The following is a 26,682-nucleotide window of genomic DNA, read 5'->3' as shown; positions in this document are numbered from 1 at the left end:
TGACAATCAGAAAGTACTTTTCGTACGTCACAGCCCTCAAACAGGTGGCCTCTGTCACTGGGCGCAATGGGTGGGTTCAGTTTTATTAAGTATTCCCAGATTTTTTACACATACCGTATGCTCGTGGCAGAACTCACCTCAGTTGCTATAAAACACGATTCCGATTGTAATTTTTTTGCGAGAAGTGGCATGTTTCGTTCCAGCTGAACTGGAGCTGAATTTAAACTGTCCCTCCAGACCAGATCGTTCACACTTTTCTAAAACTCCATCGGGATAAAAATGAGGGCGAGGATAAATGAACAGATACACGCTCACATACAAACCTAAAGGAGCAAAATAGAAAGGTAAAGAGATTGCTATACACACTGGCTCATAGGTGGCAGAGGGAAAAGGATTAACGGGGAATTAATAGCATACACACATACCAAGTGCCTCTACCACATCTACCCAACACTCTCTCAATCTAACAAACACAAAAAAAAAAGGAAAACAGTATTCTAAAACTGGAATACATTTTCGGTTAAAACCAGATTACTCCAATGAGTTGACCTGACAGTATGTTTAAATGCAAAGTTTTCAACGTCAACGTTACAATATAATAAATAAAGGTATCACCCCACAATATTTTTTAAAAGCAGAACAATTCGCGTTTTATGTATTAGTAGGTTTCTTACCCAATATTGAATTCCCTGTCAGCCCACAACTTGGAATCTTGAGACAGCTTTTTCCAACGACGGCACACGTTCGGTACCACATCCAGTAGATCGGTGAAAGCCACGTGGGACAAGATCATTAGCAGCAGTTCGTCTGGTAAGTCATTGATGCCCGTATGCCACATCACGCTGCCTTCAGCGGGCACGTGGCGCCTGCCTCTGTAATTGCAGCCTGAAGCCATTTTGCTGTCGGGTGGGCCTTCAGCCCGCGGCGAGGTGGAAGGAGTTGTCATGTGGATGTCTGTCAGATATGTTCGCAAGCGCTGAAATAAAACAAAATGAGTTATAAACCTAGATTCATACGAATCTGTGGATTTCAACTGCTGGCAACAATGTTAGTGAGCTGATGCTGTTATTCATTGCACTATCACTTGACAGTTTTTTTGAAATCATTTCTTACAAGTGAAAATCGTAAGTGGCGAGTTAACAGTGCGATACCATGCCGACAGAGCGTTGACGTCATTTATGTGACAGATACAAGGCTTAAGAACCAAGCGGGTGACGTTACTAGGGAAAAAAGGATAGCAAAATAAAATATCACGAATTAACACGTTCTCCACTAGATCATAGATGGTTTTGGGTAGAGAATGTTGTTCTTACTAATGACTTAAACACAGTAAAAACTTACACGAAGATTGTTCCCCTCAACGAAATGCCACTGCCAATAAACCCACATGGATCCAGTAAACAGAAAACCTACGCCACCACCAACAAAAACGGAACAGCACACAGCATGCAGGAGAACAGATGTGGAATATGGAAGATAGGAGACGAGTTATTAACAGACTTGAAGCTGCAATACGTACAGCACTTGCTCGTGAAACACAATTTGGAGTCCCGATCCAGCAAACAGTTTTAGTCTGCCAGGAAGTTTCAGTTAACAACATTATGACATTATATGCAAAACTTACGACCAAAGTCTAAAACAAATACCGCATTTATCCGGTTATAAGACGAGGCTTTTCCTAGATCGGTTGTCCGAGAAATACAGGGTCGCTTATATTCGCATATCGAGTAACTGCTGCTCAGGTCAACGTTTTTACATTGTTTAATAGATGAATGTAGGGTCGTCTTATATTTACAGATGAAGCTTTGTCCATTGAGGTCTCATATTCATAAAAAGGTATTTTGAACGATCCCGAACGGTAGTGTGTAGAAAACAATGCTTGCGTTCAAAGAGAAAGGGATTTATCGATATGCCGAAGCACTCGATACAATATTGACTTTCTCGATCAATCACGTGACATTAGACTCGTCGTGCGAGCGCTAGGGATACGCGAGAAGCTATGTACTAGAAACTACGACAATCAAATGATCTGCTTAAAACCTGACAATTCTGTGAAACGCCCGAGGAAATAACATTCAATTCTATCAACTTAAAAACTTCTATTGTATTTGAACAGGTTCGTAATAAAAGTTCTCATACATATGGATACTGTATACACTCATCTATGTTGCTTTTAAAGTAAAGGTAACATTCAAACGGGAAGATGTTCTCCTTCGAAAACCATTACTTGATTCTGAACCCAAGTCAATATTTTGTTTATGACAAACTATAACGATTTGCCGCTTGGGTTGCAAATGAGAAATTCGCTTGATGTTCACGATGTGGCGACGTCATTTATCCACTACGCCAAAAACAGCGGGTGAAAGCTGCAGCTGATAGACATTTATCTTTGCCGTAGTCGGCTTGGTTACGAGTTGTATATTCTTGTTAGTTTTTGATCTGTGCTTGGAAAAAAAATGTTATCTCATGAAAAAGCTGTTACTTCATAAAATATAAAGGCTCCCATAGTGGTGACCCCGAAAAATCGTAGCAGAAGCATAAAGAAAATATATGTACCGACGAGAATAATGAATTCAGAGACAAAAGCATGGTGCAGTGGAATCAAGATTGAAGACTACAGTCTGTTCGACCAAGGATCGCGGTCCACGCCCTTTGATTCGCCACAAAACGGAACGACAGATGTTAACGCAAAAGATGGGAGTACCTACGCACGACACGGAAATGTTAAGCTTTCCGCGTTCTGGCCGACGCGCCCCCAGCTTTGGTTTACGCAGGCTGAATGCGTATTTCGGCAGCGTGGGGTGTCTAACAACATTGACAAATTTAATATAGTGGTTTCACATCTAAATTTAGAAGTGATAGAGCAAGTAGAAGAAACCTTGTTGCAACAAAATTACTTTGTGCTAAAGGAAGCTCTCATACAGCATTATACGTTGTCACCAGATTTGCGACTACAAAAAATTTTCGCACACGAAGATTTGGGCGACAAGACTCCGTCACAAGTACTCAAAGCCTTACGTTCATTAGCCGGCCCGGAACTCCTACCTGAAGAGTCTTTACGTCTAATATGGCTTCGTAAAATTCCTGCCAACATCCGTGCCGTCATTGCAGCAGAAACAGACTTACCATTGCAAGTCTTAGCAAAAAAGGCAGACACCATCGCAAACACCTTAACCGAAGTTTCTGCGTGTTCCGAATTCAACTCCAGCCAGGATAGAGGCCCAAGAACGTGTAGTGTGATGGAATCTGACGTCAGTGAGCCAGGAACATGCAATAATACTCCCCAACAGCAGTGCTCATCGACCGAACCCACCATACAGCAACTGGCAGCACAAGTGGCAAAACTCAACGTGCAAGTAACTTCACTCCACCAGCAGCTACGAAGTCGCAGTTGGAAAAGACGAAGAAATGATATCCAGCAGGATTTGATAGATCAATTATGCTGGTACCACAGACGCTTCGGTAACACTGCCCGTCAATGTATTCAACCCTGCAGCTACCCAAACTTACAAGGCGGGCGTTAAAGGGCGCTAACGTTCGTCAACAACAACATAGGCGCCCGAGTCATAGCGTGATTCAAAGAGGTGAAAACGCAACAGTATCTGCAGTCAACCAATCACACCGATTGTTCGTGTTGGACCTCTCTTCAGGTGAGAAGTTTCTGATTGACACAGGTTCAGAAGTCAGTGTTTATCCAAGAAAGAGAGGTGATATACTCACGACAACAACGCAACATGTGCTGACTGCGGCAAACAATTCCAGAATATCTACCTATGGTGAGAAACAGTTGGCATTACATCTAAATTCCAACTTCCATCCAAAATGGACTTTTGTGGTTGCTGATGTGCCGAGCCCTATAATTGGGGCGGACTTTTTACGGAACTACCGACTTATGCCCGACCTGGTTTACCGTCGTTTGGTGACAGTTCTCACAGAAGGGATATTGCCTACTGCGTCTTCCGCGTCGGTTCAAGTACAGTGCGATGTGCCCGTGTCTTTCCGCACGAAGATTTCCGGCTCCTCTACCGCGTCATCCGCGTCGGGATATTGTGATACGATGTCGTATCGGCAACTAAGCGGGGCGCACACGTGTGAAGACAGCCGACAGTCTTAACGATTCGTATACTGCAGGCAATATCAGGGCACTGTCGGAGGAATCAATTTTTCGTAAACTGCTTCAAGACTTTCCAGCACTTACCGAACCCGTCAACGCAACCAGGAAATGCAGACACAATACTCAACACCACATCAGCACGACACGAGGTCAACCCGTTGCCTTCCGCCCGCGGCGTCTGCCTCCAGAGAAGCTGCTCGCGGCGCGAGCTGAGTTCGACAGACTTCTAAAAACAGGTATTCTAAGTAGGTCTGATAGTTCGTGGGCATCTCCAATTCACATGGTCCGTAAAAAAGACAATTCATGGAGAGTATGTGGAGACTACAGGGCGCTCAATGCCCGCACAATTCCCGACCGCTACCCACTACCCAATGTGACTGATTTTAACAGTACGATTAGCAATGCCAAAATATTTAGTGTGATTGATTGCACCAAATCATTTTCCCCGATTCCCATGGCTCCATCTGACATTAAAAAAACAGCAGTTATCACACCATTCGGTTTGTTTGAGTACAATTTTATGCCATTTGGCCTCAGAAACGCTGCCCAAACATGGCAAAGATTCATGCATGAGGTGCTTCGAGAATTACCGTTCGTATTTTGTTATATGGACGACATTTTAGTATTCTCTGGTTCTGCATATCAGCATGTCGAACATCTGCGGCAGTTTTTCCGCCGTCTGACACAGTATGGCATAATTATTAACGAAACAAAGTGCAGGTTTGGAAAACGCGAGGTTAAGTTCCTGGGATATCTGGTTTCAGCAGCAGGCCTGTCACCTTTGCCTGAGCGGGTTGAAGCAGTACAACAGATGCCCCTTCCCACAACTTACAAAGGACTTCGCAGATTTTTAGGCATGCTCAACTATTACAGACGTCACTTACCTAAATTAGCTGCCGCCCAAGAGCCACTCACAACGTTACTTGCAGGTAAAAATACAACAGGAAATCGTAAAATTCATGGAGTCCAGATGCTGAAGCAGCTTTCCATGACTTAAAGAAATGTCTTTCTCGGGCAACACTACTGGGACATCCAAGATTGAGCGCTCCTTTAGCGCTCATGGTTGATGCGAGCCAAACAGCAGTGGGTGCAGCGCTACAGCAAGAAGTTGATGGCAGATGGCAGCCGCTCGCATTTTTCTCTAAAAACCTGACTCGACAGCAGCAAAAATGGAGTGCTATTGACCGTGAGTTGCTTGATATTTACTTAGCCATAAAGCATTTTCACACATCTGTCGAAGGGAGACACTTTGCAATTTTTACCGATCACAAGCCGTTAGTAGCTATATTTCGACGAGACACAGAGTCACAGTCACCACGTCAGTGCAGGCAAGTCGAGTACATTGCACAGTTCACAACTGGCGTGCGTCACATTTCAGGAAAAGACAACCCGGTCGCAGATTGCCTGTCTAGGAATTGTGCCAGTTTAAATTCAATTCGTTGGACCGAGTTAGCGTCTAAACAACGAGAAGATCCTTTCTTGCGCCGTCTAATAGAGGAACAGAGAACTGCGCTGCAGCTCAGACGTGTGTCTGTCCCAAATGTTCCAGACGGAATTTGGTGTGATGTAGCAAAAGGAAAGGAGCGACCTTACATACAAGAACAATATCGTCGCGAGATTTATAGTGCACTACATAACATATCACATCCAGGAGTACGAGCTACAGTCAAGTTAGTTTCCTCCAAAGTAGTGTGGCCTGGAATACAAAAAGATTGTCGTGCATGGGAGCGTGGATGCCTAACATGCCAGCGTAATAAAATCAGCAGACATGTCTTTGCACCTATTGCTGACTTCCCGACGACATCTGCAAGATTTTCACATATACATGTGGACATTGTGGGCCCGCTATCATGTTCTTCAGAACAACGCTATTTGCTCACAATCATTGATCGTTTTACCAGGTGGCCAGAAGTAGTTGTAATACAAGACATTTCTGGGGAGTCGGTTGCAAAAGCACTGTTGCATTCATGGTTCTCCAGGTTTGGCGTTCCGCAAAACATAACAACAGATCGCGGAAGGCAGTTTGAAAGCCAACTTTTCCATGAACTTTTACTACTGTGCGGGTGCAACCACCTACGCACCACAAGCTATCATCCATCTAGTAATGGAATGGTGGAACGACTACACCGCACGCTCAAAGCTGCATTAATGTGTAGTTCCACGTCATGGCCTGAAGCACTACCGCTGGTCCTACTCGGATTGAGAACGGCCGTGAAGGAGGACTTACAATGCTCTTCCGCAGAATTGGTTTATGGCGAGCAATTGAGGGTTCCTGGAGAATTTATCGTTTCAGCATCTACACAGCCGTTCGCCCCTGAGCTATGCACGCAATTCGCGAGACAACTCAGCGTTAGAATGAGAAACATCAAACCCATTAACCCTGTCAGACATGGAGACCGGAGAGTGTTTGTACATAAAGACCTGCAAGCAACGTCCCACGTGTGGCTTAGGGATGATACGGTGCGCCCGCCGCTTGTTTCGCCTTACTCTGGACCATACAGGGTAATCACAAGAGGAAGCCACAGCTTCAAAATCGATAAGGATGGTAAAGAAGAGACAGTCTCAATTGAGCGGCTTAAACCTGCTTACACCGAAGAGGGTACACTCCTTCCTCGGTCTGCAAAATCACCCTGAAACGTGGAGGCCAAGGAAACAGCAGAGAGTCTCGCCGAGCTCTCGGTTTCAGAAGAGGACAACGAAGCAGCAAGTGCAGAACAGGAGAAGCCATTGCCTGCACCAGATGTTTTCACGAGAGCTGGTAGAAAAGTCAAGTGCAAGTTTCCCCACATACCTGGTGCACCCGGCTTCAAAAGGAGGGGGGCTGATGTGGCGACGTCATTTATCCACTGCGCCGAAAACAGCGGGTGAAAGCTGCAGCTGATAGACATTTATCTTTGCCGTAGTCGGCTTGGTTACGAGTTGTTAGTTTTTGATCTGTGCTTGGAAAATAAAATGTTTTCTCATCTCATGAAAAAGCTATTACTTCATAAAATATAAAGGCTCCTATAACGTATTAGAATACCGCGGAAAAACGTTACCAGCATTTAATCAGTTTTGGAGCAAGCTGACGAAATTCAGACGAAACGAGAAAGAAAATTAATCCAGAATTAAAAGTCTAAAGAACGAAATAAATCACATTAGACTGATTGCAGTTGTTATCGCAAGAATAAATTACAGAGGAAAGACGCGTTTTGGAGATAGTATCGAGAGAAATAAATACGTCGCGGGTTGGAGAATTGGATTGAATCGTGATTGTGATCTTTTATTATGTACTGGTTGTTGTTGTTGCACATGACTTGCACCGTGGAAGACTTTATCGTCCACGTTGCTCAAGAACAGCACTACGGAACGTTGGATGCGGCACAGTCAAACAAGTTTGGCTGTGAGCGAGCAGAAAGTACGTCGTGTTGCCAACCATGGTAATGTATACTGCATAGTTTGGTTTTTTATGAACATCTACCACATTGAAACTGCAGTTTGCCTAAATTCATTTGCATTCGAAATCGAATTGACTTTAAAATTGGACAAATACTCAACAATAGCATGTATTTCTGCAGGATATGCTAACAACCTAGATTGGGGGCCAGTGGTGTACTTACGTGTTTCGTGCGACGATGTTGTCGACGCTCACCGTGAGATATGACGGGAGTGTATCAGCTGCTGGTTCTACACAACCAGCGAGAGAGCGGCGGGCACACGATATGTTTGGAACCAAGAGTCATTGCAACATTCACACATCAGTATCATTTACGAAACACTGATGTTTTTTTTTTTTTTTTAAATTACGTTCTTTTGATGGCGTCCTCCTGTACGAATACATTCGTGAAATCTGCTGTTGAGATTCCTCATTGACCACTGCCACATCTCAGCTGGGATACTGTGAATTGGATCCCGAATTATCTGTTTTTAATCATCCACAGTTCTTGTTCGAGTCGTGTAGACTTTGCCCTTAAGGCAGCCCCACAAGAAAAAGTCACAAACGGATAAATCTGGCGATCTAGGGGGCCAGGGAATGTTACCGAATCGTGAGATCACTCACACGGTTGCCGGACAATTCTCGCACATATTCCATCGATTGCCGTGCAGTGTGTGATGTCGCTCCGTCCTGTTGAAACCAGGCCTCTTGAACGTTTGAAAAGTCGTTCAATGCAGGTGTAAAGAAAGTTCGTAACATCTCCACGTAACGATCTGCAGTGACAGTAATTGTGTTTCCCTGATCATTTTCGAAAAAATACGGTCCGATAATCCCATGTGATAAAACACACCATACTGTCACTTTACTAGCGTGTGAAGGGCGCACGTGAACGTCATTAGAATTTGTGTTTGACCAGCAACGGTAGTTCTGTTTATTCACATAACCTGGGACATCAAAATGTGCCTCATCTGATATCCACAACTTGTTTAGAAACTGTAATGCCCCTACGTAATATAATATTATTGTAATATTCCCGCTGCGAGTACCAGCGATGATGCGCTGCCGTAATTGAGACGGCAACGCTCTTTGCTGTGACGACAACGCTCTTTTCTGTGAAAAAAAAGGCATTATGTTTTTTTTGTAATTGTTGGAGGTAAGGAATGCGGATTGGACGTTGTGATTTTTTGAGGTCAGGTAAGTGTGCATATAGAAGTAATTTTGAAGTGCAAGGGAGATACAACTTGTAATCGCAATTATAAAGAATAAAAAAATGTAATTTGTGAAAAATAAGGTAAATATCGTCTACGAACTTTTATTCGGTGTTGGATCCCTGGGCCTTCATACAACTATTAGTGTGTTAATTAATACAGTGCATAGTGATTTCTTCGCGAATTAATAATACTGGGAGAATCTGCTACTATCACGGTCCGAACGACGCGCAATATTTCGCCGCCTGCCTGTGTGTTCAAGACGCTCCCTAAGCGACCAGTTTGTTACTCAGAAGATATCATCATACCGCCACTGTTGTTATACCTTCCCATTCTGCAAGTGTTTCCAGAAAATCTTACGGCGACTGTGAGTATTGTAGCAGCCACGAGAGACGGAGTCTTCATCGCGAGTTGTAGCAGTTTTCTCCGACTTTCCCTGGTGTTCTCTGACAAGGCAACCTCTCCATCGCACCCCCCTCAGATTTAGTTATAAGTTGGCACAGGATAGGCCTTGAAAAACCGAACACAGATCAACTGAGAAAACAGGGAGAAGTTGTGTGGAACTATGAAAAAAATAAGCAAAATATACAAACTGAGTAGTCCATGGGCAAGACAGGCAACATCAAGGAGAGTGTGAGCGCAGGAGCGCCGTGGTCCCGTGGTTAGCGTGAGCAGCTGCGGAATGACAGGTCCTTGGTTCAAGTCTTCCCTCGAGTGAAAAGTTTAATTTTTTATTTTCAGACAATTATTATCTGTCCGTCCGATACGAGGTAACTGCGCCGTAGTATGGGGACGCTACACCTAAACAAACATCGAAACACACGACGTCAGTCGACTACAGTGCACGAAAGAGAGAGTATTCCTGCTAACGAGGCTCCTGGCTGGCAGCTGACTGTTCGCTACTTTTTTGGGAGTGATTATCACATCCACAAGAAAACTTAAATCGGGCAAGGTAGAAGAATCTTTTTACCCATTCGCCAAGTGTACAAGTCGGGTGGGTCGACAACATATTCCTGTCATGTGACGCACATGCCGTCACCAGTGTCGTATAGAACATAACAGACGTGTTTTCCTGTGGAGGAATCGGTTGACCTATGACCTTGCGATCGAATGTTTTCGGTTCCCATGGGAGAGGCACGTCCTTTCGTCTACTAATCGCACGGTTTTGCGGTGCGGTCGCAAAACACAGACACTAAACTTATTACAGTGAACAGAGACGTCTATGAACGAACGGACAGATCATAACTTTGCGAAAATAAATAAAGTAACCTTTTCACTCGAGCGAAGACTTGAACCAAGGACCTCTCATTCCGCAGCTGCTCACGCTAACCACGGGACCACGCCGCTCCTAAGCTCTTGCTATCCTTGATGTTGCCTGTCTTGCTCATGGACTACTCAGTTTGTATATTTTGCTTTTTTTTTCATAGTTCCACACAACTTCTTCCTGTTTTCTCGATTGAGCTGAGTTCAGTTTTTCAAGGCCTATCCACTGTGCCCACTTATAACTAAATATGTGTGTGTGGGGGGGGGGGGGGGGTTCGATGGGGAGGTTCCCTTGTGAGAAACGGAAACCTCCGACCGCCAACTCATCCTGTACCTAACCTGTCTCTCCTTACAGCAGCCACGAAGAAAACATATTCATCTATAACCAAATGTTTTCACAGACTGTTTGTATTAAGACTGGTAAAAAATTTCAATATGTACGCATCTAGGCAAAAAAATCAAAAGAGAGTTTTAAATGCAGTACCTGTCTTATCTGTGTCAAAGCGAAAGGTCAAGTTAAGTATTTGTTTTCTCTTTACGACGTAGCAGCTCATTTTAAAATTCATCGTCATTGTTTATTTTTGTTATTTGTTGACAGAATCCTAATCGTTGTCCTTCAGTTGTAGTTTGTACGGATGAAGTTTTAAATCAAGATGAATAATTCTGCGAAACACTCTGTCGGGACATTCAAACCACTGCTGCTCGCTTACGAATTGAAACCCGTGGGCTGCGTAAGACACACCTGCGTTGAACATCAGCGTTCGCTGGAGAAAGCACACTTCTCGGTCGTCCTGTTGGTTTCTTCTTTAGGGCAGATCCAGTCTCTTCAAAGTTATTTATTTTATCGTGCGTTTCGACGGAACGGCATCATGACGTCCTAAATTATAAAAACGTCCAAACTCCCTCTGCGCCGCTACCAAACCATCACTGTTTTCATAAAACATTTTTATGGCTAACGCACGCTGCTGTCCTTTCCACTGATCCACGATTACTGAAATGGCGGACTGTTTACTAGCTGTCACGCACACACAGTGCTGCCACCTGCCCATGGCTGGCACTACTCATTTCAAACATACCCAGTATTGTGTCACGCTGTATTTGTGACAATGAAGATATACAGGGTGACAATTATTGAACTATATGAAAAAAATGTAAATTAGGTACAAACTACGGCGTTCACATACTTTATTCAACATCTCTACAGATATTCGGATTTACATTATGACATGTTCGATATGCCTGCCATCGTTGGCGGTGATATGGCTGGAGCAGACAAACTGCGAAATTCTGCATGACCAACTGAAGTGTCGGAACATAAATGCTGTCGATGATCTCCTGAATGGATGTTTTCGGCTGAACAATCGTTTTAGGGCTATTTCTGTACTCCTTGTCTTTAATATATCCCCACAAAAACGAGTCGCATGCGTTCAGATCCGGAGAATATGCCGGCCATGGAGGCAGGAATTCGGTCTCCAAAGTGCGCCTCCAGAACATTAAACACTCTCCTGCTTCGATGGGGTCGAGATCCGTCTTGTATGAACCAGATCTTGTCGAAATCAGGGTCACTTTGGATAATGGGGATGAAATCGTCTTCCAAAACCATGTTCCATTCAATAATCTCTGTGCAATCAAGGAATATCTCACGGATTATTCCGTGACTGGACATTGCACAGAACACAGCCATCCGTTGAGGGTGAAGGACTTCTCGATTGCGAAATGCGGATTCTCAGTCCCACAAACGCACCAATTTTGCTTTTTGACGAACCCATCTAAATGAAAGTGAACTCTGTCGCTAAACCAAACCACTAATTCCCATCATGCCCCACTGCCAACAGTGCAGCTTGAACGTCCTAACGCAAACCGTTCAGAAGTTTTGATGTTTTTATTTCGTGTAGTTCAATAATCATCACCCTGTAGGATCATGACGGCATGATGATGAAAAATATTGATACAACAGACGAGCAGTCTAAGTAAACAAAAAAGGTAGTGAAGTAAAAATTAATGTAAACAGTTTCTTTTTTCTATTTCTCCTTATAAAACAATAAATGGCACGAGTGTAGCTTAGGTGTATGTTAGCTGTTTAGGCAGAAAAAGTTTGAAATTTTGATTAGTGAGAATATTTGAAACAATTATTTGTCCTCAAGAAACTTCTCAAGAAAAAGGGGTGTCTTTTTAAGTTCAAGGTCGTTGTATAATCGGGTACATAGAATATAAACGAAAACATCCAAATCACCATTTACGTAACAGATTGATAAGACATCATACTTTAAAGCATATAAGAAATACTAGGGCTCTTCACAAGACCCAACATTTACTAATTAGGATCAAGTCTCCAGTTCTGGCCACTACACCACTTATGGCCAATTTGATGTGATTACTGAACTGTAAAGCTTCTTTTGAACACCAACAGGTATGAACAATATTAACTGTTCGATTCCATTAGATATTGAAACATTTCTTTGACTGTTCTTGTTTGGAGTCATAATTTTTTGAAAAAGTCTGTGTTGTAGAAGATGAGTTTTGTAGCGTTTCCTTTACGCAAAGCATAATCTGATTTTAGTTTTCTACACATTTAAATAAAACTGTGTCTTTTGGGAGGTAGGGCTAAGAATTATAGTTTCATTTCTTACACGTTAAATATGATACAACTCCAAAACAGTTTTCCATGTTTCTTTGTTATTGACCTTGGGGCTTTTCTTCCCCCAGAGTTTTTCTTTTAGTGGTTAGAATGACTAATGTATGGTTTCACTGTGCTCTGTGTGTTTCTGAAACAAGGGACCGATGACCATTGCAGTTTGGTCCCTTTAATCTTTAAACCAACCAACCAAACCACTGAATTTCTATGGCCATTACAAGATCTTGGTTCACTGTTACGGCACAAGTAGAGACATGTGACCTATTTTGGCCACTTCTAAAAATACGTACAATGCATCTATAATACAGTTTTGGTCTACATTCTACGTAGACCAGTTTTATTTAATTAGGCATATTTGAAATATTTCTGGTGTTTTTTTATATCAAGATATACCTAATTAATTGTCTTGCCTGAACATCTCATATTAATTTATCTAACCTCATAATAGTGAAATATGCTACCCATATTATGAAAATATAATGTTTTTTAGCTCAAAGTTTTGAAGTCAACGAATGAATAAGCAAAGTTAAAACGCACAAGAGACTATTGTTGATGGTATTATGGCTACTACTGCAAACAAGTTGTACAATGCTCCAAGAACATTAGTAAATAAAATTTCTGGTCGATCTCCACAAGAATGTACAGTGCACTGTGGCCTACGTTCTGTTGAAAGAGGGAAAATACGAAAATAAAAATAATAATATTGGTGGGTTTGGTTCTGGACTGTTTCAACATGCGATTTCCAGGTAAATCTCCACATATCTGCCTTTTCAATAGTTTTTGAGCAGATACATAAAGTTCGAAGGCTGCATTAGAAACAATCAACCTTGAGAAAAGTGATATCGTGGCTTTCTTAAGAGAGGTAAATTTTTGTCACAGAAACATGGTATAGGTTAATGGGACTCGAGATTCTTCTACAGAGGACAGAAACAAGAAATTGATGCCAGAAAGCATCTGAAACGCTGAAACATAAGGATATGTTAAATGACCCTAACAGAGTTTTTTATGTGGATAAAACCTTTTTTCTGGCTCCTAAAAGGGAATTAAACATAGATTGTTTCTAGGTCCATCATTACAGTACTTTTTGTTTAATTGTTTTTCTGTTTCACTGAATTGCTGTAATTTTTATCTCCTATTTTTCAAGTAATTTTAAACTTTTTGCTATAGTTAACATATAGCCTATATCGATCTGTTCTTCAGATGGTCATAAGTGGTTTCCCAGCACTACTCTATATGGAACAGATAATTTATCAACCCACAGCCCATCTTGTATTCATATGCCAGTTTACAGAACATCATTTAACTATTTATTATTGATGAGCATCCTACTTCCTGTAAGTAATTTTCCACGAGTAACCCACTGCTGTAACTCTTGTACTCGGCTTGCTTAATGTGCCTTGAGACACAAAGGAGAGTTGAGCATTTTTAATCTTCACTTTATCTTAGTCACAGCACAAGCTCAACTGACAAAAATGTTCAATACTTCTTCAAGTTATCTCCCCTTTTCCCTGTAATCATAGATACCCCCACAATCACTTTTGAATCACATTAATTTAGATATATCATTTAATGCATGAGTTCTAAAGGGTGGGACCTTGTGTTATGTACTTCCAAGTGTGGGAATATGTCTTTTTTTTGTAACTGTGTACTCACACTATTTATTCAAATATTGTGCCACTTCAGTGTTACCTTGCATCACAGGCTTTCAATACTAATACCAATTTAGTAAAACAAGGCACCATGGCTGTTGAAAGATGTGCATACACGAAATGAAAACACACACATGTAAACAAAAAAAAAAGACATATGTTTTGCAGAAGGAGTTTTTCTGTAGAAACTCCATACTTCACTCATAAATATGTAAAAATGTGTACAATATTATGTAATTTGTACAATGTTATGAAAAGTATGGACTGCTACCCACCATATAACGGAGATGTTGTGTTACAGACAGGCACAACAAGAAGACTGCTTCGTTTTGTTGTGCCTGTCTGGGACTCAGCATCTTCACTATGTCCTTTTCATAATGTTATGAATATTCTATCCTGGATTTCCCACTGTTTAAAAATGTCTACAGTAGTTTCCAACTGAAGTCTCTACAGCTGGATTCTCTTTGATGGACCACTCATCAGCAATACAGATGTGTCCGATTCCGCCCATCTACTTTGATCTGTGTTGGTGTCAAGATGGAGGACACTCTTATTTCCAGTACATACAATATGTCGTCCATAACATCACTAAAATAAATGTCGTTGTAAAATCCATACCAACTAACATACTACCAAATAGCATCGAACTATTAACCATATGACGAACTAACAATTTCAAAACGGAAAAGAAATCAGTTGCCAATAACTAGCAACAAAAAAAAAAAAATAAGTCACTGTCAAGTTAACACAAACTCCCAAAAGATCAAGTGACACACAGATTTAAGTCACTGCTGCACTAACAACATTCACAAACAATTCAGAAACACTAGAGTACAGATTAAGTACCATCACTTGTATAATTCCTGTAGATCATCCATTTTCCTGATTCTTAATTCTGGGACCAGTTCACCAATAACGATGTTAATAAAATTCAGATCAAAGATAAGTGTCTGAAATAGTAGTATGCACACAGACAACAGAGGGGCACCAGGTGTTAAGGCAGATTTTCCAGTTTTTTTTTTTCTCCAGAGCAAGTGAAAATGTTTCTCCACAAAACTTCTGACAACAATAACACAGCAGTGTATCCAGTATGTATAAAATTCTATTGGCTACCTTGGATACTCGCAAGAAGCAACAATTTGCATTAGACCTAGAACTAAGTTTGTTTTTTGAACAAATTTGTTTCTCTTAAGATTACAGAAAGAGGGAGAAGAAAACTTACTGCGAACCCACTGCTAGACATACACAACACACTTCATAGTTCCGCAATTTTTGCCTTGATCACAAGATTTATATGAGATGTCAAATGTTAAACTGAAATGTTCATCGAGGAACAGTTCCATTGCACCCAAAACTGTGCACCACGGGGCAGAAACTAAAATTATTTTCCTTCTTAATTTAAGTTCTTCCTTAGCTAAACTTCTTGCCTGCAGCATTCCTTCAACAGATGAACAAGATGTAAATTGGGGTGACTAGGAGCTTAACAACAAAAATGGCAGCAGGGGAAGATGAAATATCAGTGGCAAGGATAGTGAAGACTGCAGTGCAGACTACAAAACCTTCAGCACTCATTGAAAATTTATCCTTTAGTGTTTCCTTTGCAGTTAAGGTACCAAAAATGAGGCAGACGTAAAATATAAAACTGCCATCCCATATCACTTCTTTCTGCTTTCTCAAAAATATCACAGGAGCTGATGAAATTGAAAGTTACTATTTACCCAGCCAACAATGAACTTCAGAATTGCAGCCATCACGGTCTCTGTCCAGTACGGGAATTGCGCTCATAGACTACACGCAAGACACAATTAAAAGTTTGGAGAAAAATAAAAAGTTTCGTAGGAATCAATTTAAATCGGTTGAAGTCATGATCCGGGTCAGCGGTAGTCACGGCGATGCTTTATCTAGTGCTCATAGGTTGCCAATGTGTCAGTTTCGCGTAGCCAATACCACGATTCTCTAACATAACCAATCAGACGCAAGAGGAGTGTCAATGTGTTTCTAGAGCCAAAACTGAAACCAGTGTCTCGTTTGCTGCTTTTCGGTGTATTAGCGAGTTCCGAGAGAAATATTATGCGATTATGGCAGCGAGTGCTATGAAGGGAACTGATTTAAATAATTTAGTTGTGCACGGCGACATCGTCCGTGGGTGCATGACGCTTGGATTAACTGCAGAGGCACGAAAATGCATCAAATGCGGTGGTGAAATGACTTTTAAAGAATCACAAACTTGTGTGGATGGAATCATCCGAAAGTGCAGCAAAAGCTGCTACTCTGAGCAAATGGAGTGGATCGATGTTTTTTAATTCAATCACGGGAGAAGGTAGAGGATCAATGTTTATTAATAATAGATCGCATGTTCGATGTTTTAATAAAGATTGATCCACCTACCTTCTCCCGTTATTTAATTAAAAAACATTGGTCCACTTACAAGCAGAGGTCCATCAACTTTTTAACCTATCTATACGGTGACGCAGGCACCACACTGCAGCCATTCACTCTCGTGGGCCCTAGTTTGCGAGTAACTGACGGATAAAACATTCCGAAAGTAGTATGATAACAGTGCTAAAAAAAGCTTGCATTACATCGTCCCTTTGTGTGGTATAATGGATAGGATAACAACTTCTCATCGGATAGATTATTGATTTGAAGCTTATCCCAAGGAAAAAATTTGTTTATTTTTAGATCTTTATCGAAATTGCTTCGACCATTATTTTTATTCCATTAACTGGTTTAAATGCAATTTATTTCTATTCCTTTGTCAAATTATTTTAATCACAGTATGAAAGTTTTTATTTATTTCAGCCGGCCGGAGTGGCCGTGCGGTTCTAGGCGCTACAGTCTCGAACCGCGCGACCTCTACGGTCGCAGGTTCGAATCCCACCTCGGGCATGGGTGTGTGTGATGTCCTTAGGTTAGTTAGGTTTAATTAGTTCTAAGTTCGAGTGGACCGATAACCTAAGAAGTTAAGTCCCGTAGTGCTCAGATCCATTTGAACCATTTATTTCATTTTTTCTTTATATCATTCTTTTTCCAATTGAAATTTTTGTACATCTGAATTTAATTATATTTACCTACCATAATATTCAATTATTTGAAAATTTCGATCAGCTAAAAAAAGATGGAATAATCTATTTATGTTTGTGCAGTAGTGTGAAAAATGTATTTCTGTTACCAGATGAGCAACTTTTTAGCACAATACTAGCCATACATTACCATGTAGATACTTCAAGAAGGCGATCACACCTCTCCCTGTTAGCGTGCTCACGCAGGTCGATTGGCGACTACCGAAGAACGGGATACAACCCGTCGGCTTTGGCCAATGACGTCGTAATTTGCCAGACATCATTTGTTACACAGATTTAACAGCTGAGACGAGTGTTCATAAACGCAGGAAAAAAACAGATGGCAGCCAGTAATATTTCGACCATAATGTTAAGGGTATCGCTTGTTTGAGTCCTAATACTTCTGTAAAAAAATAAGGGAAAGAAAAGGGATAGAAGTAGCTGTAGCATAGAATACCTCACCTGACATATTTATGAATTGTATCTCGAACTGCAGTCAAGCTGTGTAGGTTAACTGCAGTACGGGACACAAATGTAATGTACGTGGATTTCTTCGGTTTAGTTTGTATTAGTATCTTATTGTTCAGCTGAACTGCATAAGTCAACTGAAATACGATATACAAATTTTACAGGCGTTGTTTCTTTCGCCTTCGCTACCACTAATAGTCTGTTCTTACGTAGTTAATATTAATAGCGAAGGCAGAAGATAAGAAAGAATAGGATACTACTGTTAACGAAAACGAGGAAATCGACGTACGTTACATTGGCAACCTCTACCTCACGTCAACTACGCAAAGGCGGAAGAAGACGACACACACGGGATACAAATTTTACGTCTGTCGGTCTTTTCGCCTTTAGTAGCGCAGATTTTCTGACTGACCAATAACCTTCTGAACTATTGGTACAAGCCCCAGTCGATGAAGATCTCAATTCAATATTATGATTAACAACAAGATGCTGAAAACCCCTGTTCCCCCTGTATGTAGAAAAACCATCAGAAATTACTACGGAATCCTCTGCAACTTGATCTTCAATTAATTTCACCAAAACTTTCTTCGTTCGATTCGGAACTACCTTAAAAACTACATCGTCATATTCTGGACCTGAAATTACAGCCCCCCAAATCCATAATCCTACCGCAGGTTCCCTCCTGTTGTACTTCGTTTATATATTATACAAAACAAGCACCAGTCTACAACGGTATGCTCAGATACACGACATTCATGCACACGCAGCCACACAGGATACCTCAAACACCACCACTACGTATTTTTTTTTATATCCTTCAAGGCCAGGTTAGATTGCTCAAACCATGTTCCTCGTCTAATTGAGTGCCATAGCCGATCCTTGCTACACCTCCATACGAGTAAATCGTGAGTACGACGAGCAGACACACTTATCAGGTGCATATGGTCGCCGCACTCACGACATCGAACGTAATCAGCAAGAAGACCAGACATTTGCAAAAATCGAATGGTTTCCATCATGTCTACGCCCACAGGCTCCTTTAAATCATCTATATTCATGGGAATAGATAAATTCATACCTACAAACGAAAATGAAAAACTAAAAACTTTTCTAAATTAAAAAACTATTCGTCCACATTATCTCAAACTTACTAAGACTGAAATTAAGTACCGACTGAATTGGATAGAACCAATTATTTAAATCAACGCACACGAAAAAAATCTTATGCAAGTCTAGCGCTGTCTTTTAAAGCCACATTGGTTCAAATGGCTCTGAGCACTATGGGACTCAACTGCTGAGGTCATTAGTCCCCTAGAACTTAGAACTAGTTAAACCTAACTAACCTAAGGACATCACAAACATCCATGCCCGAGGCAGGATTCGAACCTGCGACCGTAGCGGTCTTGCGGTTCCAGACTGCAGCGCCTTTAACCGCACGGCCACTTCGGCCGGCTCAAAGCCACATTCTTTTTTTTTTTTTCAATGTACAATGATGGCGCTTATCCACAGCAGACAACCTATTTATTATCTATGGCTCGAAAGTAAACACATAATATCTAAGAGTAATCTATGACATCATTGGTCAAAGTGGAAAGGTTGTATCCCGTTCTTCAGTAGACATTACCATGTAGATACACTACTGGCCATTAAAATTGCTACACCACGAAGATGACGTGCTAAGGACGCGAAATTTAACCGAAAGGAAGAAGATGCTGTGATATGCGAATGATTAGTTTTTCAGAGCATTCACACAAGGTTGGCGCCGGTGGCGACACCTACAACGTGCTGACATGAGCAAAGTTTCCAGCCGATTTCTCATACAGAAACAGCAGTTGATTGGCGTTGCCTGGTGAAACGTTGTTATGGTGCCTCGTGTAAGGAGAAGAAATGCGTACCATCACGTTTCCGACTTTGATAAAGGTCGGATTGTAGCCTGTCGCGATTGCGGTTTATCGTATCGCGACGTTACAGCTCACGTTGGTCGAGATCCAATGACTGTTAGCAGAATATGGAATCGGTGGATTCAGAAGGGTAATACGGAACGCCATGCTGGATCCCAACGGCCTCGTATCACTAGCAGTCGAGATGACAGGCCATGGGCGTACCCAGCGAGGGGTAAGGGGGGGTCAGCTGCCCCCCCCCCTCCCCTAGAAGATATTCGCAGTTTTTCACTAGTTTACTGTTTTATTTAATAAGAAATGCTGCATGTTTTCTCGGATTGCACAAGTGCATTTTTGTATTTACAATGTTTATTAAAGCAGTTTTTCACTGGCTTACTGTTTTATTTAATAAGAAGTACTGTATGTTGTCTCGAGTCCTTGTTTCCTGAGACTAGTATGACCTGCCCCCCCCCCCCCCCCCCCCAGTTCAGATCCTGGGTATGCCCTTGTGACAGGCATCTTATCCGCATGGCTGTAACGAATCGTGCAGCCACGTCTCCATCCCTGAGACAACAGATGGGGCCGTTTGCATGACAACAACCATCTGCACGAACAGTTCGACGATGTTTGCAGCAGCATGGACTAGGAAACCTCTACAGACAATACTCACTCAATAGTCAACTATAAATTAATGTTTTACAAGATTTATAAAAGTTAATGTTTTGGGTATCTTATACTATACCCTGGGACTCAATGTCGATTTTGTTCACGTCAGTGGAAGTGAGGTTATATTTGTTTTCCGCTTGATTCTCAGGCTTGACTGATGAAGAGGTCACTGAGTTGGTCAACAGAATTGATCCAGATGAGTCTGACGTAGAGTCTGATGATGAAGATGACGCTTTGATACAAAGAAATCAAAGTGACGAAAGTTCATCAGATGAAGAATCTGTACCTCTTGCTAAAATCCGAGAAAGAAGCGAGTTTTGGAGGTATACAGATGTGTAAGGATGATTGTGTTATTAAAGAAATTACGGTCTCTTACTAGATGGTTTACTTAAAAAAAAACTAATTTGCCTTTTTTTTTTAGTTTTCAGGTTCTTAGCACTTCCAAAAACCTCCGATGCAACATTGCTGCCAGCACATCAGTGGCCACAGATGAACTCAAGAAACCATTTGAATACTTTTGCAAATACTTCCATGGTTCATTTTTTACGGATATGTCTCAATTCACAAATTATAGGCATGTTAATAAAACAGAAAAATCACTAAAATGTACTGCAGAAGAAATGGACAAGTTTTGGGGAGTGAGCATTGTTGCAGCATCTAAGAATGTGCTGGGAGAGGAAAAGTAGGTACCCACTAGTTGCAGACAATGTTTCTAGAGACAGATTTTAGCTACTGAGGAACAATATAAAATTAGTTGACGACAATGCTGTTAGTGAACAGGAAAACATTACCACTTTTGGAAAATAAAACCAATATTGGAGACTGTTAGAAAGGGATGTTTAGAAAACCATCGGTCAATGGAAATATCTATCGATGAGCAGATGATTGTTTCATGGACAAGTGAAAATGAAGCAGTATGTAAAGCGAAAACCTAACCCAGAAGGTTTGAAGAATTTTGTCATGGCACACCCTCATGGCATACCCCTTTATTTCTGTATGTATGAAGGAAAAGGGAAAGAAATTCAGTCTGAAAAAGTGCCCCCTCCAGAGAAATTAGATGTAAGAGGCAGAGTAGTGGTGAAACTTAGTGATACATTGACAGAGAAGTCATTAATTTATGTTGACAGATATTTTACTTCTGTTCCCCTCCTCGACAAGTTACTAAGAGACAGGAACATTACTGCCACTGGCACAATAATGCTGAGTCGCATCCCCAGACGTATACGGTTTGAGGAAGATACAACAATGAGAAAAACAAGAGGCAGCCATGATCAGGTGGTAAGGAATGACGGGAACCTAGCAATTATCAAATGGTTTGACAACTGAGTGATTTATTTGGCTTCAACAGAACCAAGTGTTGAGCCAACTGAGAAATGCACTTGGTGGTCTAAAAAAGAGAAAAAGTACATTGAAGTTCCTCGCCCATGTGTAGTAAAGGCATACAATACTTACATGGGAGGTGTTGACCTGTTAGATAGGATGGTGGGAAAGTATGGCATGAGAGCCCGGACCCACAAATGGACCATCAGAGTGATTCATCACTTTATTGATTTTGCAATTGCTGCTGCATGGTTGGAATACAGAGAGACTGCAATGCAGAATGGTATTGCAAAGAACCATACAGTGCCATACTATCAGCTCAAGCTTGATATTGCAGAAAATTTGGTGGATTTTCACCAACAGTCAAGTTTACTGATCGAACCTGTGGAGCAAGAACTAGACTCCGAAGATGAAGGAAAAGACCATGACGTCCCATCCCACTACCACCAATGGAAAAAAGAAAAGCAAGCAAGCTTCATTTGCCTGAAATGATGAATCATGTTCAGAAGAACAGGTCAAAATGCTGGGCAGAAGGTTGTGGAGGTCTTACTTTTGTACAATGTGAGCAGTGCAAAATGTTCCCTTGCTTTATTGCTGAGAGGAACTGTTTTAACAAATTCCACAAAAACTAAAATATATTTAGTGTAAGTGTTGTTAATTTATTGATACTTGTGATAATACCAAAAGAGGGACAATAATTTGACACATTTTGCTATGGTAATTTCGTTTATATATTTTTAATTGTTTACATAATATGGTTAAAAATTTTGATACCAAATTTCTTTTTTCACCTATCATGGTATCTACAGAAAATATGAACAATGTGTGTAATATTTCTGACTGGAATTTTTTTGGAATAAATCAAAATGAAACTGCATAGTTGTGTATATAAATGCGCTGCTTGAGTCCCAAGGTATCATACGTGATACCATCTATAAAAAATTGTGAATGGTTAAAAACTTTTTTTGAGGTCATTCATAGTTAACTAGCATTAACAGATTGCAGTTAACACAAATTTAGCTCACTTGAAATTTTAATATATGCTCGGGACTGGAGAGGATATACGTAAATGACTTACAGCTACAATATGATACAGCCAAAATTGTATTACATGCAGATGACGAGTTTTTGAAGTCACTCAATTTTAGACTCATCACATTCCACTACTGATGAAGCAGCAAAAAAGTATTTAGACTCGGTTTAGTGCAAATAAACTTACAATGAATGCAATGCAAACAAATTGCACTCAGGATGAAGACATTAATCTATTACTGCATGACAGACTAACAGAGAGAGTGCAGTTTGCAGAACTTGTAGGGATTCTTATAGATGAGGCTATAAATTGGAAACATAACGTAAGATTTCTTCTACACAGACTTAACTGATTTCCACTGAGTGTTGTCGCAAGTGTTTCCACTTCAGAAGGCATCAGAATGGCAGACTTGGAATATTTTCATTCCGTTGCCTCATATGGAATAGCATTCTCGGCAAACTCAGAATCTGATTAAAAAGAAATTTTATCTTACAAAAATGAGTTGTTCGAATAATTACCCACAGCCGTACAAACCTATCTACAGGTCTCTTTTCAAGACATTAGGAATACTTTCTCTGTCATCACTCTATATATTTAAAAGTGTACTCTTAACCAAAGCAAATCTAAGCACTCTCCACACAAATGCCGACTATAACATATGGAATAGGAATAATCTACACACCGAACAAACAAAAACAGCAGCAACTCAGAATCGTATAAGCTCTACAATGCATTAAAGACTTAACGGATGATATAAATTTTAAGTTGGAACTTTGAAAATTTTGTAACTCATAAACGTTGCAATTCAGTATATGAATACCTCTCATATCAAGGAAATGATTTTATAAACTTATCTCCAATATAATGCAGTTCTCTGATAAATCCTGTGAGCTTATACTATAGTATTTTACTACCTTTATTACTCTTTGTTTCCCAGTAATAACTACATATAGAATAAACTATTATATACCATTCACATGCAAAGAAACTATAAATTTACTGGTAAATGTTGTAAGCAGTTACATTTCGTACATTCCATATTTTTAATTTTTATGTATGGCAAGTCCAATACCATTTGTACGGTGGCTTTGATGCTAAATAAATAAATAAAACTCGTCGTCTAGCTGTATATACTGCACGGACACATTGCCGTAGTAAGGTCCGATAGTTCGCGAATTCGAAGCAAAAACTAAACAATACGAAGATTGAGTTAAACGGGTAAAGGAAATAAGCACAGAACTTACCGCGCTCCGCTTGCTTACGATGCGCGCAACATGTACACACCTACACACACTGTCTCGCAATCGATACTGTGAGACGCTCTCCCGAATAGCGCCGAAGAGAGCCGAAGGGTAGAGGTCTAGCATCGATCGCGTAGCAGACGGAACGACGTCATCCCGGATTTCCACGCTACATTCTAGATAATACGAAACTAAAATAGAAAGCACTTGATCATACTGTTTATGGCTGGCTCTATATTGTTCCAGCCTGCTTTATCACAACTTTATTTTGCCCACTGTCCATTGTCTCACAAACTTGAGTCATTGTTGCAGTGTTTTGACACGACGAAACATCAGCTTCTTCATCCCGATCTTTCAACAAAGACATCGCTATTTTATGGCTCTCCGCTGGGTCAGCCCTTCCAAACAGAATGCGCTGTACAGCTCTTTTCTTTTTCGTTGTAGATCGATTTTTCTCTTCTGGCATGAAGTGCTTATCATTGTGACTGCGAATTGCAGTTAACGTTGCTTTTGTGGAAACTGTCTGTTTTTCGATAACACGTAATACACTAAAGTCTATTCACCGAGAGCTGGGACGAAACATAAACAGTGTCACGTGAGCGACTATGCTCGTTTCCAGAGAAAGCATTCGGTGTTCACGTGATACGTAGGGATGTGGGGCACGCTTTGCAGCTGGTGGCGTTCGGCTGGCTGGCGAGATGTCTCAGAGGACCGTGAGAAACCTGGGCAACAATGCGCGACACAAATTTAACAATAATGTTAAACTGAGTTCATTCTGTCGAAGGAGATATATTTTCATTCAGGTTGCTAACAAAACGCTCCATTCAAACACAATTAATTGTTAATTTTAATAACAATACCAGTAATAATAATGATAAAGGACGAAACAAGGTTCAATCTGTCGAACTTTAACTGTTGTAATAGAGGACCGGTTTGTTATAAACCTCTCTCCTCTATAATGCAGCCTAATTTCCACATTTGAGTTTCCACTTTTTCTACGACATGGAAGACGCACTTGTTCCAATCCTCTGCAGTCACTGTTCTTACTGCTTCTTTTAGCAGTACTTTAACTTCCGGCATTTTGTATGTTTTTCGCTGCAACATAGTCTTTGATTCTGGCTCACACTAACTCGACGGCGTTTAATTCACAGTGGTACGGAGGAATTCTGAGAACAGTTTTCCCTGCATTCTTCGCCATTTCATCTATTGCGTATTCGTTGTGCGCTGTTCTGTGATTTTTTTTAACTATATCTAAAAGTTCTTTCTTCAACATACCGTCTTCGAAATCGATGTTTTTAGATTTTGGCCACTTTGATACTTCGTGCTTATTGGAATTCGCATTGGGAACTTTTTCTTTTCTCCGAGAATGATACAGCACGTCATCGAGAACAATAACTGGATTTTCCTGAAGCCAAGGAAGAACATCTTGAAACCACTTCTCGAAGGTTTCGGCGCACATCTCCTTACCATAATCTCCACTTTTCTTGGATTCGAAAGTCCACACAAACGTCCTTCAACGAACCCTGCTTTGCAGCCAATGTGTGCGATAATCAGACGTTTCCCTTTCCTGATGGACCCTTGCTTCCGGTAGATAATCCGGACAGAAACGCTTGTTTTGAGGAATTTATCATGTCATCTACCCAGACGAACTTCGGGTATGTCCTGCGTTCACCCACGTCTCGTCCAAATAGTAAATGGGTCTGCCTTCATCTCTCAACCGTTTAAACCGTTTAATGGTTCGAAGATAACGCCGCCTCCATAAAATGATGTCATCCCTGTCTATTAGCATGCTATCGCGCCCATGCCGGACATATTTGAAATTCAATTCTCTCAATAACATATAAAATGTAGTTCTCCGAAAATTGACCAGATCTGCATCTTCGTTCACGACTGTAAGCACTTTGTCCATTGTTGACAATTCGTTACGAAAAAAAATTCGTGTACTTTCCTTCCTATCGTATTATTATCGAAGTCATCAACACTTTCAGAAAGTTTCTGTCGTAATTTTCCTTTCTTGGGAGACTTCAAAGAGTGTGTGGCCTTGTATTCACTTATCACACGATACACTGAAGAACGTCCAACACCTGTAGCTGCAGCTGTTTTCAAAACAATGTCACTCATCGACTGCTCTGGATGTAACAGTTCCGTTTTATACACATTAAGCACCACGTGCTTCTCAGAAGAACTTAATGATTTCTTCTTTGCTCGCTTCTTTATTGGACTCAGAACTGACACGTCGACCTCGCTCGCTGAATCCGTGGATGACATAACGAGGACAGCCGTATGTGATGCTAATGAAGTAAGTGAATATATAAAATAAGAAACCACGCGATGCTATTGGATGCGCACATAAACAGTGAATGCTCAGCGTGACTACAAACACATGTACTTACTCTAATAATCAACAACTAGTCTTTCAAGCGTCTTTGCAGATGAACTTAAAATATCCTGAAATCGCCGCTGTACAACACCCACTGACGAGCTCACACCTGCAACTGAGACGGCCACACTGACAGCGCACAAACGGTTGCACCCATCGCATTCGAACAAACTACAAAACTAAATTCAAACTTTTCTGAAACCTTTCTCGCTTACAGACCAACAAAAAAATTTAAAGGGGAAAAGTTTGTCGCTTACTATATTTCGGATGATGATTTGGTAAAAGTTCTGCATCAGACGTGAGATTTTAATTTATTACTTCACTATTACTGGCTCTATTGGGCAGAAA

At 40.9% G+C, this 26,682-nt stretch overlaps 1 protein-coding gene across 1 annotated transcript in view; it reads right to left on the bottom strand.

Moving 5' to 3' along the window:
* Nucleotides 1-24,002, bottom strand: part of LOC126471505 (uncharacterized) — a 151,192-nt gene extending 127,190 nt beyond the window's left edge. Inside the window, exons 1-2 of the mRNA XM_050099724.1 lie at nt 23,958-24,002; nt 675-976 (exon numbers count right to left, since the gene is read on the bottom strand). Of these exons, the coding sequence (XP_049955681.1) occupies nt 675-946 (272 nt within the window). The 5' untranslated portion in view covers nt 947-976; nt 23,958-24,002. The remainder of the gene's footprint in view (nt 1-674; nt 977-23,957) is intronic.
* Between the last annotated feature and the right edge of the window lie 2,680 nt (nt 24,003-26,682).

The sequence above is a fragment of the Schistocerca serialis genome, chromosome 3 (assembly GCF_023864345.2).
Source record: "Schistocerca serialis cubense isolate TAMUIC-IGC-003099 chromosome 3, iqSchSeri2.2, whole genome shotgun sequence".
Classification (NCBI taxonomy): domain Eukaryota; kingdom Metazoa; phylum Arthropoda; class Insecta; order Orthoptera; family Acrididae; genus Schistocerca; species Schistocerca serialis.
The sequence above is the reverse complement of the archived record's forward strand: the minus strand, read 5'-3'. Positions and strand labels throughout refer to the sequence as shown.